Source organism: Halichoerus grypus, chromosome 4 (assembly GCF_964656455.1).
Source record: "Halichoerus grypus chromosome 4, mHalGry1.hap1.1, whole genome shotgun sequence".
In the NCBI taxonomy this organism is placed as follows: domain Eukaryota; kingdom Metazoa; phylum Chordata; class Mammalia; order Carnivora; family Phocidae; genus Halichoerus; species Halichoerus grypus.
The window spans coordinates 72,291,800-72,308,928 of NC_135715.1; the positions used below are offsets into that span (position 1 = coordinate 72,291,800).

The window sequence follows — 17,129 nt, forward strand, 5'->3', positions numbered from 1 at the left end:
CGTCTATTTCCCTGTTTAACTTTCCACCTCCCGGTCTCCCGCTGCCTCCAGCCTGTTCCTTTCTCTGACCTCCTTGCCCCTCCCCCTGGGGCTCTGGGTGTGGGGGGGCGGGGGGGGCCCTGGCGAGGCCCAAGGGGAAGACGCTGGTGGGCCACCCACGCCCCTGCCCCAGAGCCACCGTCTGAACCCCGACTCTGCAGGGAAGTAGTTCCTGGAAGAGGGGTACGCCACTGACCCGCAGAGAATGACCGCAGTGGCCCCGCTTGTGACAAAGAAATCCAAGAAGGCAGAGGGTGTAGAGAGAGGGAAACACCCACATGGTGGAAACTCGTTCGTTCTTTTCCCTTTTCCAGTTCCCACGAGTTAGACATATGCCGCTCTCCTGAATGTTTTCACAAGCTAGGCTTTTGGGGGGTTTTTTGTTTTTTTGTTTTTGTTTTTGTTTTAACACGGAGCAGTCTGCAAAATATTATCCGGGAGAAGCCACACATAGAAAACAGACCACATTTGAGAAAACTATTCCAAGTGCTTCCTCTTTATAGACCTCAGACAGTTTGTTGAGCAGCAAAATCCAAAGCGGTCTAATCCGAGCCAGGACTGTGGCCATGTGGCTCCCATTTGGGAAGTAGTTCAGACCTCAATTTCAGTCCTCTGATGCCAGGAATCATCCAAAACATAACATTTACAGTATCATAAAATATCACATTGGCACCTCTTGAGATGTAAATATCTATGGCATTTTGAGGTCTTACATGAAAAGATGCAATTTGTTCGGTAGCCTGTTTCCAGGGGCTCCCCAGACAACAGGAGGCGCAAGTATTGCTGGCGGGGCAACGGCTTATACATCAGGTCTTCTGCTCTGGAAACTTGCACTGCTCAGAGTCTAACTCTGGGAATCCAGACTCCTTTAAAACAGAGCATCATCCCCATTCTTTGCCGAGGAGATGATTTTAGAGAGCCTCCTGAAAAATCTAGAAACTATGCTTCCACAGATGTATACTTTCGGAAAAAGTTGAGGGTAGCATTCCCCCAATACTTATAGTGATGATCCTGTTTCTCTCCCAAATAGTCCTCATCTCCAAGGATTCTTTCAACTGGTCTGCTTACGCACAGACAAAACAATTAGCCATGGAGAAAATTACGTGCACGTCTCTCTTTAACACCTCTTTCTTCAAAGGATGGTTCGTTTACCTTTTAACAAGGACTCCAGATGTGGCCCTCAGGGAGTCACTCCATCAGGCCAGGGAGGGCTGCAGATCTGAGAAAGGGGCAAGGAGGTCCCAGATGCTCAATCCAGAAGGCATTTTCCCCCATGTCCTGACAACAACCCCAAAAGACGCACAGAGCAGTTAGGAAGCCCCAGACAGGAATGAGATGACTGATCTAAACCCGACAGCCAGGTAATGGCAAACGTAAATGAGAGCTGGGCTCTTCAGACCCACTCCAGCTTCCCATACCTGCCTTCCTTGTGGTTCACCCCCACCATCCCCACTCTTCTCTACCAGGGAATATGCAGCCGTGTCTGACCCAGTGGCTAGGCAGCTGATGGCTTGGGAGAAGCCCTTGCCTGAAGCAGGGATATTTCTGCAAGTTTGCAGCTCTCCACAAAGACTTTATTTCCTTTCCCTTCACCTTTTCTGCCAGGCTGATCTGGGGTTCCCGGAAGCCATCTTGCTTCACGACATCTGTGAGTTTCTTCTGTCTGCAGTCAGGACCACCACCCTTCTATTTGCCACAAGTCTACCCCCTGGGAATAGTCTCTCCTGCTGTGATGTGTTTGCTGTCCACGGGCAGAGCAGTGGCACTGGGGAGACTCCCAGGCTGGACTGGAGCCAACACCCTGGCCATCAGAGAGCCTGACTCACCTCTAACCCTCCTTTGTCCCTATGGCCAATTTAGTAGTGTCCTCCAGGATGAACAGCTGACTCAGATGCTCATTCTCTTCCCTGCCCTCCCACACCATGGTTCTTGGATCTTTAGTCTGTACTTATTTTATCCTGCTTTTTATTATTATTTGGGGATTGATATCCCTCTCTTCCTGACTGAATTGTAAAACGTTTTGAGACAGAACTGTGTCTGACCTATCTTTGTATCCCTTAGCTGTGCCCCGCACTTAGCAGGAGACTGTTTATTTAGTACCTTTCTGTGCAGACACTGCTAGACAACTGGTATACCTAATCCCATGAACTTAAGAATCCAAAGAAGTAACTAGTATTATCTTTAGTCTACAGATGGGAAAACAGACACTCCAGAAAGGTTAAATTATTTGCCCAAAGTCATACAACGAAGTCAGCAGGAAGGCTGGCTGCAGTCCATGTCCTGTAACCTGTGGAGGGTCCACCCTTCCTCCATTCGTCCCAATCCCTGAGGTGCTGTAGGAACTTGTCCTTGAGGCCTTAGCATAAAATTCAGTTCTTAGACTTTTTCAGTTATCCTGTTATTTGGTTTTCTCTCTACCTGGTTCTAATTTCCTACAGTGATTCCTTTTCCCACTAAGTGCTTTTCTGAAGTCAGACAGCATTAAGAATATGGCTGCCACTGATCCTTTCTACACGTTTCCATCAGCCTGTGTCATTTGCTTCTGAGAAAAGGGGAGACCATTCTCACTTGAGTTGCCATGTTGGCTGCCTCTACAGACGTCCTAACCCTGTCATCTCCTGACATCATCTCTCAGCCTCCCAAAGAGCCCGCCTACTTCTCTCTCCTTCCATCGTCTTCCAATTCTAGAGTGCTCTTTTTAAATGACTAATCTTAAGACATGTTACTTCCCTGCTTCGAATTTGCAGTGGTTCTGGATAGGCTCTCATCCTCATCCAGGCACACAAGGTCCTCCCTGGGCTCCTTCTGCAGGCTTGTGGCTTACCCCTCCCTTCACCCCTGAGCTCCCCAGCTGTGCGACTGCTCCTCCTCATCCTCTGCCTGTACACAGTGCCTTCCTTTGGTCTCCACAGCCTTCCTTCCTCCCATCTCCTTCTCCCCCAGACAACCCTATTTATCCTGACAACTCACTTTGACTTGCTTCGGGTGTAGAGGAAAGGACCTCCTGCCTTACCATCACTTTCGCCTCTGTGCTCCCAGAGTACTTGACGTGAACCTTTAACGCGAACCTTTAATGCAATGCTTACCACAGCTTACTCTTCACTCCTCTTTCCCTGAGCATTCGATAAATGTGTTTGCTGGATTGATCTACTTAGAAAACCACCACCGAATGTCTGAAAAAAGACACACGTCAATAGATTGTTTAGGGCAAGAGAGATAAGCCAAATTCAATTAGTTATTAACTCAACAACTTAGTTATGCGTCCAGGACTGTGCAGCACGTGGAAGTATAACCATGATCCCTCACCTCAGTGTGCTTTCAAAACCTGGTTGGAAGCAGATTAAGGTGCACAGGAAACAATTAGAACCAGACCAATAAGAATTTTGAGCTTCTAAGGGCACCTGGGTGGCTCAGTCAGTTAAGCGTACAACTCTTGGTTTCAGCTCAGGTCCTGATCTCATGGCTCATGGGATTGAGCCCTGTGTCAGGCTCCATGCTCAGCAGGAGTCTGCTTGGATATTCTCTGCCTCTGCCCCTTCCCCCCTCCCTTTCTAATAAATAAACAAATCTTAAAAAAGAGGAATTTTGAGCTCCTCCTAAGGATAAAGTAGAAACACTAGTTTGTATCAAGCAGACCACACAGGGCTGCTAATAAGAGCTCAGGGAGTTCAGAGAGACAAGAAAGGCCATGGGGAGTGAACCAAGGTCTAAAGGAAGCCTCAGAGGTTGTTGGGTTGGCAAGGCAAATGGGGCAGTGAGCTATGAGACAACTGTGAGCCTTCTACGTTGATATCTCCCTTGGCAACAACAAAGTTGAGGTATTTTAAATATTTCCTCTTGTCTAGCTCACGGGGTTTTCTGAGGAACTGGTACTTTTGATTCGTGACCTCTTTTCCCTCGGGTGGCATGAGTCTCCAATAGCACCTGGGGAAATGATAGAGCTTTGCAAGGTGGCTGTGGGCACTTCATGCATATGGCTCTTTGTTTTTACTCATTATTGTCCTCAACTGCCATGCTTTTTGAGTTCTTGTGTCTGCTTTTTATAGTTGTTCTGCCTTCTTCCTGGCTCTCTTTTGTAATTTTTTTCTCCCCCTGCTCTCGCAGTGACAGCTGAACCCGACCTCTCTGCTTAAAAACTGGGGTTGGCTGAGAAAACAGATTCCCTGATCTGCAATCATCAAACCACCTGAAATACTGTACCCATTTACAAATAAATGGAGCCATATCCAAATAGGGTAATGATAAAGTAGCGCAAGGAAATGAGGATGTTTAGTCTAAAAACTAAGCAGTGATATTATTGTTTTCCTCAAATATTTGAGAAGCATCAGACTGAGGAGATGTTTCACTCCTCTGACACACCAGAAAATATAGCCAGAACCAAGGAAGGGAGATGGTGGCGAAATTTCAAGGAGGCAGGTTTCAGCTCCATATATAGTTTGGGATAAGGAGATTTTTTAAAAGTGGGTATTATGTGGATCTTTTTAGTTAGATGCACCATCTCGGATGGATGTACTTGAGGCTCACTGAATAAAAACTGGATCCTTAGATGCTCTTCCAAACTGTTCAGCGCAGGACCTGGTTAGTAATTTTATCACTGAAATTAGATCCTTGCCCTCTCTCTGGTGGCTCTCACTCTGGTGGCCAGGAAACGTCCCCTAGCTTTTGACTTCATTTCCCAATATATGCATATAGACCCTTCACACTGACCTATCTTGTCAGGTTGAGTTTAGGAAATGAAACCAAGCAAATGAGTTGTGTCTGTGGCTATGTTTAACAGATTTAAAGAGGTTCATGAATTAGCCAGGAAGGAAACTGTCTGCTCCTTTTATTTCCCTTGAAAAAGGATTCTTATGCTCATAGATAAAACAATGTGTTATTTTTGTATCTGAAAAGGATGAGTGGACTGTGGAGTCAGAGTGGCTTCTTTAAATAATCACAGGTCTTGTTTGGTTTGGACTGCACGGGATCACACGTGGAACTCTCAGAGAGGAAGTTCTAACGTTAAAAACAACACCACAAAACCGTTCGTAACCAAAATAATTTCTGAAATTGACATAGTGCTCAATAGCCCATGCAACTCAATGGGACGGTTTCAAGGAAAGCATGGCACATTCTCATCCAAGGACTTGAGATAAAACATACTTTATTATTGCAAGAAAGAACCACAATGTATATGTAAATACATTCTTCTAACAGATTTAGGCTTTGCTATTGGAATACTACTTCAATAGCATTTATAATTACACAAGAGAAAATACCACGTTAAACATTCTTTTGAGGATGACTGATGGATATGAAAATCATGGAACGCACAGGACTGCCTTAGGGTCCCACAGTCTAAATGCTTGGAGTGGCAGATGGCAGTAGAGGTGAGATTGGCAAAATTATGCCATGATAATGCACATTAACACATTTCGGGAAAGGACCCACAGAGCGGGAAACATACACTGTGTTCCTTAATCATTTCTGAGAGTAAGAAATAGGAAAAGCCCAAAACTGTCTTGGATATGCAGCCACTCCCTTTTATCCCCCTTGGCCAGGCCAGCTTTTGGGTTTCATTTCTTTCTGATGCTCCTTCGAGCCTGGAGGACCCTCCACGTTAGCTCCTCTCTTCCTGAATCCTGCCCCAAATTCACTCCTCTGGCTCTCCTGGCACTAGGAAGGATGTGATAAACTAATTCACATGAAGATGTTGCTGATTGATGTCACTCCTCTCCTGGGTGTTGGCAACTCAGAAGGGTTCCCAAGGAGAGACCAGCGCTTGCAATGGAGAGATGAACTCGTTACTCACTAATTTCACGCAGAAGGGCTGGGGGACGGGATATGCATGCCTTTGTACTTCAAATCTAAACAATGACATAAAGCTGGCCTTGATCAAGAATTCAAAAAATGGTGATGGAATTCAGTTCTAATAGCTTATGCTCACTCAACATGCATTAGTCTATTCAACTTCTGTGACAACCCAATGGGGATATTTTTCTACTTGCGAGTGAGAATCTGAAGTACAGAAAGATTTAGGACTTTGTTCAGGGTAACAAAGCTAGGAGTGGCAGAGCTGAGAACCGGATCCGTGTTGAACCATTCTGCTCTACTTCCTCTCAGCTCTAAGGTAGGAGGGGACCCCCTCTGAAGCCAGGTGCGTCACTGCTCCTGAGCTGTGTACCCTTGGGCCAATTACTTACCTTCTTGGTGCTTCATCTGCAAAATAGATGTTAATAATGGTATGCCAAACTTACAGGGTTGTAAGGATTAACACATTCAAACCCGTGTCTGGCATATAATAGAAACTTTTTAACCATTAGCTAACATTATTGTTTGTTAATGTGATAAACCATATTAATTTCCCCAAAACTTTCTGTATTTTAGTTTTCCTACACTTAACCAGGGAGTCACCCAAATGGGGTTCCAAACCACAAAGTTCCTCTTTGACCTAAGGATTTAGGTCAAAGGATTTAGCTTTACTAGCTTTAATAAAAATGTGTTCTAGAACTGATGGCCCATAATAGCAATTTTAAATATCTTTTTTTTTTAAAGCTCTCTTTTTTAAAGATTTTATTTATTTATTTGACAGAGAGCGAGACAGCCAGAGAGGGAGCACAAGCAGGGGGAGTGGGAGAGGGAGAAGTAGGCTTCCTGCTGAGCAAGGAGCCTGATGCGGGGCTCGATCCCAGGACCCTGGGACCATGACCTGAGCTGAAGGCAGACGCTTAACGACTGAGCCACCCAGGCGCCCCAGCTATTTTAAATATCTTTACCTAAAATTATTCTTGAAAACTTACTTCTAATTTAATCTGAATACAGTAGTTCTCTGTTCTTAAGAGGGGTTCCAAACTGGTGTACAAAGATTCCCAAAGAGCTTCATAAATAGTAGGAGAGCCAATTTTAATATTCCAATAAGTCTTAGAGAAATTACGTAATAAGGTTAACTGGATTGTTGGTTATTGGATTTTAGATAAAACGAAGTAGCACTTCTTGACTGGCTCATGTGGAAGATCAGGTCTAAGTGTATCTGATTGATTTTCTTTTCATCTATATATAAATATTGAGACTTCCACTGGGCCAGTGCTGGAGATGCCAAATGAACACGAAACACACCCATCTCTTGATGTCTTAAGAATTTAATGGGCAATAAACCCAAATGAACAGTTACCTCAAATTAAAATAATGATAGAACCAGAGAACAACACCTAAGCCACCCTGGCAGGTATGAGGCAAATGTCTCAGGGCAAGTAGTGACCCATTTGTCTGTAGAAAACGATTGGTATTTGGCCAAAGTCTGAGTAGTTTTAGAAAGAAGAGACAAATTGTGATATATGCACTAGGTTTGGATGGAAACCAAATTATCTTGTACTTGAAGTCCAAAAACTAAGAAGGATTTTAAAAAAAAAAAAAAAAAGGAAAGGGAGTTCTGGGGTTGGGGGGAACCTTGAAAAGAATGGCTCCCACTAGGTTCACACATTTCTCCTGTGAGCTAGGGTGCTCTTGTTACCTGCACATGTGGAGGATGAGGCCGCTGGGGCACGGGGTCCTCGGTCTAAGACATAGCTGCTTGCTTCCTGCCCTTTCCTGGTGACACTTGGGCTCATCTCAAGTCAAGGCAGGTCCCAGAGCGAGAGGCCCTGGTCTTATGCTTGGGGAGCTTTCCTAACCTCCTGGGAAGCACCACTGGTTCTACTGCGAGAGCTGAGTTTCCAGGCCCTGCGTGTCAGGGTTGGGGGGTGCGGCCGCAACCCAGAGTCCAGCCCTGGGCAGAGGGAGCGGCCGTCACCATCACAAAGGCTCAGGGCAGGGTAGCCGGCCACTGCGGTTACACAGACTCTAGACTAGGCACATCACCCCTCAAGACTCAGTGCCTCCCCCGGGGGGGCATCGCACTTCCTGTCCCAGGAGGGGTGGTCTGAAGCCTCAGAGGGTAACTGACAGGGAGGGCTCTGTGCAGCAGGGTTAGCGGTCTGGAATAAAAAGTACGGTCACCCTAACTCTTGAGAGGAGCCCCAGTCTGGTCACTCTCCCATATAAAAATAACCTCGCAGCGTGCCCTGGTGCAGGCTTGCACACACGGCCTGTGAGCGCGATGGTCCCAGCCCCAGGGCCCACTCCCAGTTAGTGTCAACCCCACCCTCGTTTCCTCTTGCCTCCTTTCCCCCTGCCATGTGCAGCTGGGCCATTTCATGGACTGAGCTCATCAGCTGTCACCAGCCTGTTGAAGCTGGGTCTAGTCCGACCAGTGTGGGGATGTTTGACCTCTGAGAAAACATCCAAGAGCTGCATAGGAAGAGATGTTGCTGACTTAAGTCGGTCTCCTCAACATAAGACTATCCTAATGGTTACTTTCCAAATAAAGCAAGTGAGACAGAGAGAGAGCACAGATACTGCATGATACCCTGTTAAATTCCCATTCTAGTTTTCAGTAAGCAGGGATAGAACACTAGAAAGATCTTTCGCCTGTAATAAACGTTCATCTTGAAGATGTTTCTTAATGAGTTCTTTAAATGTGTAAGTGCACACAAACACATTTGGTCCCACTGAAAGGAATTTTGCCTGAGTAAGGGCTGTGGAATTACTTTGGGGGTCAACTTCCTGCCCCGTGGAATGCAGTGGGAAAGTTCCCACAATGGGAGGGGGCCTCTCCCAGGGCATTCCAGGCAGGAGGCCTCTGCAGAGGTTAGATGCACACAGTGCCATGTCTCAAGATGCTGTCAGCATCTCCAACAGCCCAAGGCCACTATGGCCCGAGCAGGTCCCAGTAAGATTCCACAAAACTTACTTGCAGCATAAGCAAGAGAAGAGTGTGAGTGTGAGAGCATGTGTGAGTGTGTGTGTGTGTGTGTGTGTGAATACAGCATGGCAGCATTAGACCTTTCACATGGGAGAGGAAAGCCAAACTCATATTAACTTGAGCTTACAATATTCCCATCGAGAGGATGCATACGGAGAGAAAAACTTATCATACTTCGAAACTTCAACAAAGCTGTTCTCATTCTCATGAGGTTCAGGGAAATGGCCACAAGCTAACAATGCAGCAAATGAAGCCAAATTCATTCATTCATTCACTCACCCACTATATTCAGGATGCCTACTCAGTGCTGGGCACTCTTCTAAACACCAGAGACAGAGCGGTGAACAGGAGAACCCCAATCCTACATTCTGCTGCTTTGGATAGGGACTTTGAACCTATTCACCTGTTCAGATGTGAATGCCAGACTGTGAACTCCAGACCATACCTTTCATCTACCACCATATACCAGCATCTAGAACAGAGCCTGCAACATAGGTGGTGTTCCATGTGTTTATTGGATTAATGCCCATGAACAGGAATTTGACCCTGAACCCTTTGAAAGCTTCATGAAGCTCTTTGGCGACAAAGCTAATCATAATTTACCCACTCACTCACCCAGTCCGAGGAGCGGGGACGGGAATGTGGCCACAGCCCCTGGCAGCTTACATTCTGGTAGAGAAACAGTGAGGACCAAAGCATGGAGGTGCAAGAGGGCTGGTCAATTTAAGAAACGACAAGTATTTTGATGTGATTGGAGCAAGTGGGAGGATGGTAGGAGATGAAGCTGAAGAGACAGGCCAGGTTGGGCACAAAGGATCCAGAGATTTGGACTTTTATCCTGACAGCCATGGGTGCAGAGGTGGGCCGTGCTGGCATTTAGACGGAGGCAAAGTCACGCTGGCTCAGCGAGGAGGAGATCTGGGGGGAGTCAAGGCGGGTCAAGAAGCTGGTGCCGTGGTCCAGGTGACAGGGCCTCGAGGTAGGCAGTGAGAGCCTGGCAGCACAGGAGGGGACAATCTCCTGAGCCTTGGGAGGAGAAGGGGCGGGACTTTGTGTTGGAGTGGCTGGGGAGAAAATGTGCATTTCCCCTCTAGACGAAAAGATCCACTGCAGCAGGGACCGTGGGCTGCAGGAAGCACATGGATAGAGGGAAGAAGGAAGCGGCTCGGCTTTCTAACTTGTGCATTTGCTGTTCTTCAGAGAAACTTCATTGGCTCCAGCCACCCGCAGGCAGCATGGAGTTTAAACCCTTCACACAGATGCTCGAACTCTCTGCAGTCGGGTCCCGGCCTGCCCATATATTGCCATGTGCGCCCCGTCATTTCCCAGCTCTGGGTCCTCACTCTTGCTGTCCCCTCTGTCTCTGTGCCCTCCCCACCTCATCTCTGTAGGCCACCATCCATTTCAAATGTCGCCTCTTCCAAAAAGCGTTAGATTCCCTCAACCCTCATTTCTTTGTATTTGCCTTACGTCTCAGGTTGGCAGTGAGCCCCCAGAGCGTGACAACTTTCTCTTGCTCATCTTCCCATCTCCTCCAGACTGACTGTCACCTGCAGTAGGAGTCTGTACCTTCTTGTTGAATTGAAACAAAGAGCCCACGAGATGTAGCACTTTGTCTAGGAAATGGGGATATTATTGCTACCTACTTCATGGGGCGGTTCTGAGGGCTTGGCGCATGATAAGTGCTCAGTGATACCATTCCTATCATTCTTTTTTAAAAAAGATTTTATTTATTTATTTGCGAGAGACAGGGCATGAGCAGGTGGGAGGAGGCAGAGGGAGAGGGAGAAGCAGGCTCCCCGCTGAGCAGGGAGCCCAACTCGGGGCTCGATCCCAGGACCCTGGGATCATGACCTGAGCCGAAGGCAGATGCTTAACTGACTGAGCCACCCAGGTGCCCCCACATCGTTATTTCTAAAGAGAATAAGTTCCATTTGTTCTTCCCTAGCTTAATAGGGAGCCTCTGTCTCCCTATAATGACGTTAAAGGATGAGACACTACTTTAGAATTCTCCAGAAACTGTCCCCTGGAGTCTGTAAGTAGGGAACCATTGTCCTGGCCCACTGGGGCATTCCTTTCCAAATCCCAAAGATCTTCCTCTCTGGAGGCTTCTCCTAAATGCTTTGGGTCGTTTCTTTTTGGTGGTGGAGAAACTGCTCAGCTTTTGATCTGTGTGTGATTCCGGGGAATGAGGTGATTGGGAAGGACCCCCTTGGCATCCCAGCCCCCCTGCAGGGTCAGCTGCTGCTGCGAAGGTCAGAAACGGAGCCAGAAGTGGGGAGCAGGAGGTGGGCAGTTTGGCCCGACTGTTCCAAAAGCAGTGAGCAGGCAACTCTAACGGTCCTTGAGTTTTATTTTTATTTTTAAAATCAAAGTAGAGGAATTCTGTGAGTCCCAGAGGAGCGCTTTTATGTCATTTTTGTTATTTTTTTTCTTTTTCTTTAGAATTTCCTCTAAAACCCTTTAGGGAGATTTCACGTATTCCAGATTTAGCACTTTAATGGGCTTTTGTTCCTGTCTTAATTTTTTCCTTTTTAAAAATTTCTCCTCTGATTTTTAATTAGCTATTTCTGGGATTACAGAGTTTGCAAACTCAACAGCAGAATTTCTGGAAAGTCTTTTCATTTCTGCGTGAGTTTATGATGATAACATCATGCACCCTGCCTGACTCAGAAGGTAAGAGAAGACCTGTCCCAGACTAACTCTTGCACCAGCAGATTGCGTTCGCCATGATGAACCATGTAGGGGCATCAGACCCGTTTTCTAGAATCACAAAGACTCTAAGTTGGACGGTGCCTTTTGAGGATCAGCCTGATGGTTTTCTCTCTCCAGGAACCTCGGACAAGTCTAACCTGGAGCTCATCACTCTGACATGCACCTGTGTGGCTGCAACCCTCTTCTGGCTCCTGTTAACGCTCTTTATCCGAAAACTGAAAAGGGTAAGAACATTTCAGATGAAGTTCTACGTTCCTTTTTACATAATGTTCTAAAATGCTTCTCATGGCCAGAGCAGGCACGGAGCCAATGTTAGACTCTAATCCCCTTCCCCCCTGGCTTCTGTCTCGGACCTGGAGAGCACCAAACATAGATCATTAAAATGCCTCTCAACCGTTAACAGGAGTGTTCACACCCAAAGCTAGAGCAACAAACAGAGGACTATTTCCCAGAAACAGAAGGGATGTTTTTGATATAAAGATATGTCATAAAATCTTTAAACTCAGCATAAGACCTGCAAAGTCTTTCTTATTCTCTGCCAAGAAATGAAAAGGAAAATGCAAAATAGAGACCCCCTCTGACTTACGTCTCATAACATTATGGGAGTGCACACAGCACACGGCGGTTCCGTGCCCTCTGAGCCCCACCACACAACTACGTTCTTTGCTGCGAGGTTCAGCCTGAGCACAGGACATCAGATCTCTATCATCAGGCCTGCAGCCCCACTTGCTTCTCTGCAGTCCGGGGAAGAAGAGCCGACAAGCGTTCATCCATTCATTCATGCCTCCAACATTTACCGTGCACCTGCTCCATGAGGAGCATCAGGCCCGGGGTCAGGCCCTCGGGTGGCAGCGGAGAGGACACACGGAATGTGCGGTCTGGAGAGGAGCCTGGCTTTCACCAGTTACACAGACAAATGTGAACCTGCCACACTAGAGGCAGCTGACTGAAAGATGTCCTGTAAGGGGCGGGCAGTCGGGCCCAGAAGGGAGGGGAAAGTGCTTCAGGCCGAGGGAAAGCCTGTGTGAGGCTGGGGCAGGACAGGGACGCCTTGGGAACGAGAGCCTGATGGAGGCCCGTGTGGCTGCCGTGGAGGGAACAAGGTAGGAGGTGAGGCAGGAGAGGAGAGGATGCAAAGGCTGGCCACACAGGGCCTTGCACGCTGAGGTAAGAAATTTAGTCTGTGTTCTGGAAGTAAAAGGAAGTCTGGCATCGTGGGGGTGGGGTGTTGTTAAGCAAAAGGAGGCAATCAGTGTAAGAGAGCAGTGTCTGGAAAGAGAATTTGGGCTGCTATGAGAATGGACCAGAGGAGGCAAGGGTGCATAGAGAGGAACCTACCAGAAGACTTTCTAGTAACCCAAGTAAGAAATGATAGTAGCTCTTAGTCTAAGGGATTAGAATTCAAGACATATTTAGTGGGTAAAATCAACAGGACTTGAAAAGTGTCAAGGAGGCCTCCTCCATTTCTAGAGATTTCTTAGTCCTTATTATCATGCCAGGTCTCATGACGAGCTCTTCATGTAGTATCCCAATTAACCCTTCCAAAAATGCAAAGAGGTAGGTATATTATCATTCCCATCGTAGACAGAAAGAAAGTATGGTTCAGAGAGGTAAAATAACTTGTCCAAAGTCACAAAGCTAGTTAGAGTTGGAGCTGAGTGTTGAACCCAGGTTGTGCGACCTTAGGCTTAGTAACCAAAACCAACGAGGTGTACTTTATAGCGTCGGTATGAGAGGCAAGGCTAAGCAGGAGCCTTCTGTGGTCATATGTAACATCAGGTGTCAGCTGCATGGAATGATTGGTCTGGGCATGTGACAGTGAAGGCCACTGCTTTAGAAGGGCACAAAGGCCACACCACTGGCATTTGAAAGGGGAGACAGAGCGCGTAGGGAAGTAGGTCTAACAAAAGCAATGCTTGCCGAATCTGGAAGGGAGGTCCAAAGGCTACAAAGGAGGGAGGGGGAGAAAAAACTTCAGAGAAAATGAAGTTTAGAGAACGAATTCGAAGGTTGTGGCAGGAAGGAAGGCAGCAGAAAAAGGCAGCCCACTCTCCTCCTCCCCACTCCCCAGAGGAGGGAAGGAGCCCACAGGAGCAGAGTGGAAATAAAGCTGGAAAGGTGCATTGGGACTAAATTGAAGATGGCCCCAGTATTTCTAAAAATCTGAAATCTTGATGTCAATAAGAAAGGATGAGAGCAAGAGATGATTCCTTCCAGAAGAGGATCCTTAGGGAATTTGAAAGGTGATTAATTGTGGGAGGCAAAGAGATACAGGCCCTCAAAAACTATTTCCATGTGGTTTCTGTAACCGCAAGTGAATTCCTCATTGATATGGACTGGATGTTATCCTTTTACCCCCACGCCGCATAGGTCAGCGTTAGAATTAGAGCTAGCATTGATGGATGCTTACTGTGTCCCAGGCCCCGTTCTCATAGCTTGACATGGATCATTTCATGCAATATTCACCACAAGCCTGGGAGATAAGCACCGTCATTATCATTATTTCGCAGATAAGGATACCAGGTTTAGAGAGGTTAAGCGACTTGCCAAGGTTAGGTGCTGGTCCAGAGTTGATCTGTGACTCAGAGCCGGGCAGCCAGCTCAATGCCTGGGCCCTGAAGCGCTGAGCTGTGCAACTTCCATGCCTAACACCTAGTAGCTGCTCAGTGTTAATGTCAATTGAAAGAATAAATATTTGTCAACTAAGATTCTACTATCCAGCTCTCCTCCAGCCCTTCCTTGAGGTTTGTCTGGTGTTCCCTCTCATTTGCCTTATTGAGATAAACCATAAAATTCCATGGGGAGACTGTCTTTCATTGCCTGATCCCCTGTCTCTCTCAACACCTCCACCAGCCTCCCCACGTGTGCTCCCAAAACTGACACGTTCCTTGCTAGGCTTCAGCTAGCCTGGGCTCTTTGAAGATTGGAGGTTTTTTCTCACGGCCTTGGCTATATTGGACATCAAAAAGTATAGTCCTAAAACCTACTCACGTGGCTTCTCTAGTACACACCCAGCACCCTGGGAGAGGAACTTGTATTCCTTCCCAGACTCACACGAGGGTCTGATGGGCTGGCCCTCACAGATTAGCACCAGTGGCAAATGCAGCTCGTGACAAATGTGCTCCGTATCTTTCTCTGGTTTCCACTCGCCGTGGAGGCCAGGCAGATCTTTCTGCTTTGAGCTATTTGTCACACATTTTAGTGATAATTTCTAGGAGAAAGAGACCGATTGCAAGTGATGGATGAGGTGAGCGGTGACAGCCCAGAACAGGGTGAGTAAGAGCTGAAGAATGCGGGCGAGCGTGAAATGGTGTGGATTGGAGAGGGTGACTTCTCTCCTGAACTCTGGTCCTGCCTAGGGAAGGGCAATGCAAGAGGGTTCCAAAACTCATTGAAATGAAGTTGCTGTAACTTCTAGGCAAGACTTACCCAAACCCACCTTATATGGGTAAGCAACCTTCTTTTCTGAACTGCCCATAGAAATGCCATCATCACTTCTACATTGAATCAACAGGCAATAAATTCATTGATGGGAATCTAAGACACAAAATGTAAATCCACTTATCTATGCTATGAAATAAAGGGTCTTTTCTGGGCTTGATGTCCATTACCAAGATAAAATAAGCACCTGAAGACAGATGCCCGCCTTACTTATTTGACAATCCTACTAATGGCCAAAGCTCAGGACATGGCTGTGTTTAAGTCCCATGCCTTATAGACTCCTCGGCCTTTGAAATAATCAACTTCTATTTCTTATTGAAGGTAAATCTTATTCTGTTCTCACCAACGGATCCCATAGTGTTTCTAGGTACCTGCAGCAACCAAGGGGCCAGGCCTTCTGAGTATATTTAAATACTTCACATGAAATATGCCTCTCAACTGTCCCAGAGCTCCTGGTTCACTTCGCCACCTCTGGCCCTTCTTGCGGAAAAGCCATAGTCACACTTCTCACCGTTGGCCTGGCTTGTGACGTATATCCCTGCTTGTACAGATTGGCCATGGGAAGTTATTTTCAGTCAATTATTTGGAATGATTTTATAAAAATGCTTTGCATGTTTTGGAGAAGGACTATCATCTGATCATTGTCTAAGAACAAGCAACAAGGTCACCGACCATCTGGGTGCATATTATCTGAGACAATATGGCGGAACCAGCCTACAGAAATGCGGCGTGAGAAGAGTAAGGAGTTATTTAATGGGAAGTGTGATGTACATACGTGTATGCAGAGGGGCACTTTCTGTACCCAACCGCACGGTTTCAACCAAATGAACCAAAATAGCAGCAGATGCTGCTGGGTATTATTTTAAATTGGATATCCAGGGTTTTTTAAGTTGTTTCCTTGTTGGTGACTTTGAGATCTCTTTCTTTCTTTCTTTCTCAGTCTTCTTCTGAAATAAAGACGGACTACCTATCGATTATAATGGACCCAGACGAAGTTCCCCTGGACGAGCAGTGTGAGCGGCTCCCTTATGATGCCAGCAAGTGGGAGTTTGCCCGGGAGCGACTTAAACTGGGTAATGTATTCGTCCAACAGATTCCTAAACCCACACTGAGCGCCTACTGCCTACAAAGCACTGTGCTCCGAGGGCTGCAAAAGTCACCTAGGCTCGGGATTCTCCCCTCCAGCCGCTCACAAAATGGCAAGGGAGGTGGGCACAGAGGTAAATAGTTGTAACAGAACGCTGGGACGGCAGTACAAGGGCACGGGGGAGGGGCGCCTGGGGGGCTCAGCGGTTAAGCCACTGCCTTCGGCTCAGGTCATGATCCCAGCGTCCTGGGATCGAGCCCTGCATCGGGCTCCCTGCTCCGTGGGGAGCCTGCTTCTCCCTCTGCCTGCCGCTCCCCCTGCTTGTGCTGACAGATAAATAAATACAATCTTAAAAAAAAAAAAAAGCGATGGGGGCACCTGCTTGTTCTTGCAACAGTCTCTAAGCACCTTGTCTGAGCAGCAGACACCCGTCTAAGCCGTGGGGGGTACAAAGGTGTCTGAGTGCGCTACCCCAAAGGGTGAAGGAGATCGCCGCAGAAGGAGATAAGTGAAGGGCAGGGATCAGTGCCACCACAAGGCTTACAAGTACAAGCACTCCTAAACAAGGACATTTTTGAGGACTTAGAAATTTGTGACACAATTCAAGATGGCAAGGAACAGCACAGCCAAACACATGGAAAGAGCCTTCAGTGCCCCTTCAAGGCTGTGGGTCAAAGAACCCCTCGGCACAAATCCATAGACTACGTACGTGGAATTTCCGTGGGTGTTCGAAATGTCCAGACAGAGAAGAAAGTCCCAGGGGTCATTTAAGTTGCATTTTTGAAGAGCAAGGACCACTGTTCCCGTGTAAACATCAGGCAGCTGTGCTTTCCTCCAGCTCAGCGTCACGACGCAAATTAATCTCCATCCTGGGGTAGTACAAAACCAAAGAAGCCTCTATGACTTTTGCCCAAAATATTTGGACTGTGGCTTCTGAAAAATTTCTACTCACTCCTGTGTATGCCAGAATCATTAATAGTTGGAACTAGCAACAGAGATCATGGATCCAGTGTTCCCAGATCTTGTCACTCTTGGCGAAAGAGCCTGTTGTTCCGAATTCGAGGGCAT

At 47.0% G+C, this 17,129-nt stretch overlaps 1 protein-coding gene across 1 annotated transcript in view; it reads left to right on the forward strand.

Moving 5' to 3' along the window:
• The window catches only part of FLT1 (fms related receptor tyrosine kinase 1), a 170,878-nt gene that overhangs the window by 119,649 nt on the left and 34,100 nt on the right, over positions 1-17,129 (forward strand). Inside the window, exons 16-17 of the mRNA XM_036077056.2 lie at positions 11,651-11,757; positions 15,915-16,047. Coding sequence (XP_035932949.1) covers positions 11,651-11,757; positions 15,915-16,047 — 240 coding nt within the window. The remainder of the gene's footprint in view (positions 1-11,650; positions 11,758-15,914; positions 16,048-17,129) is intronic.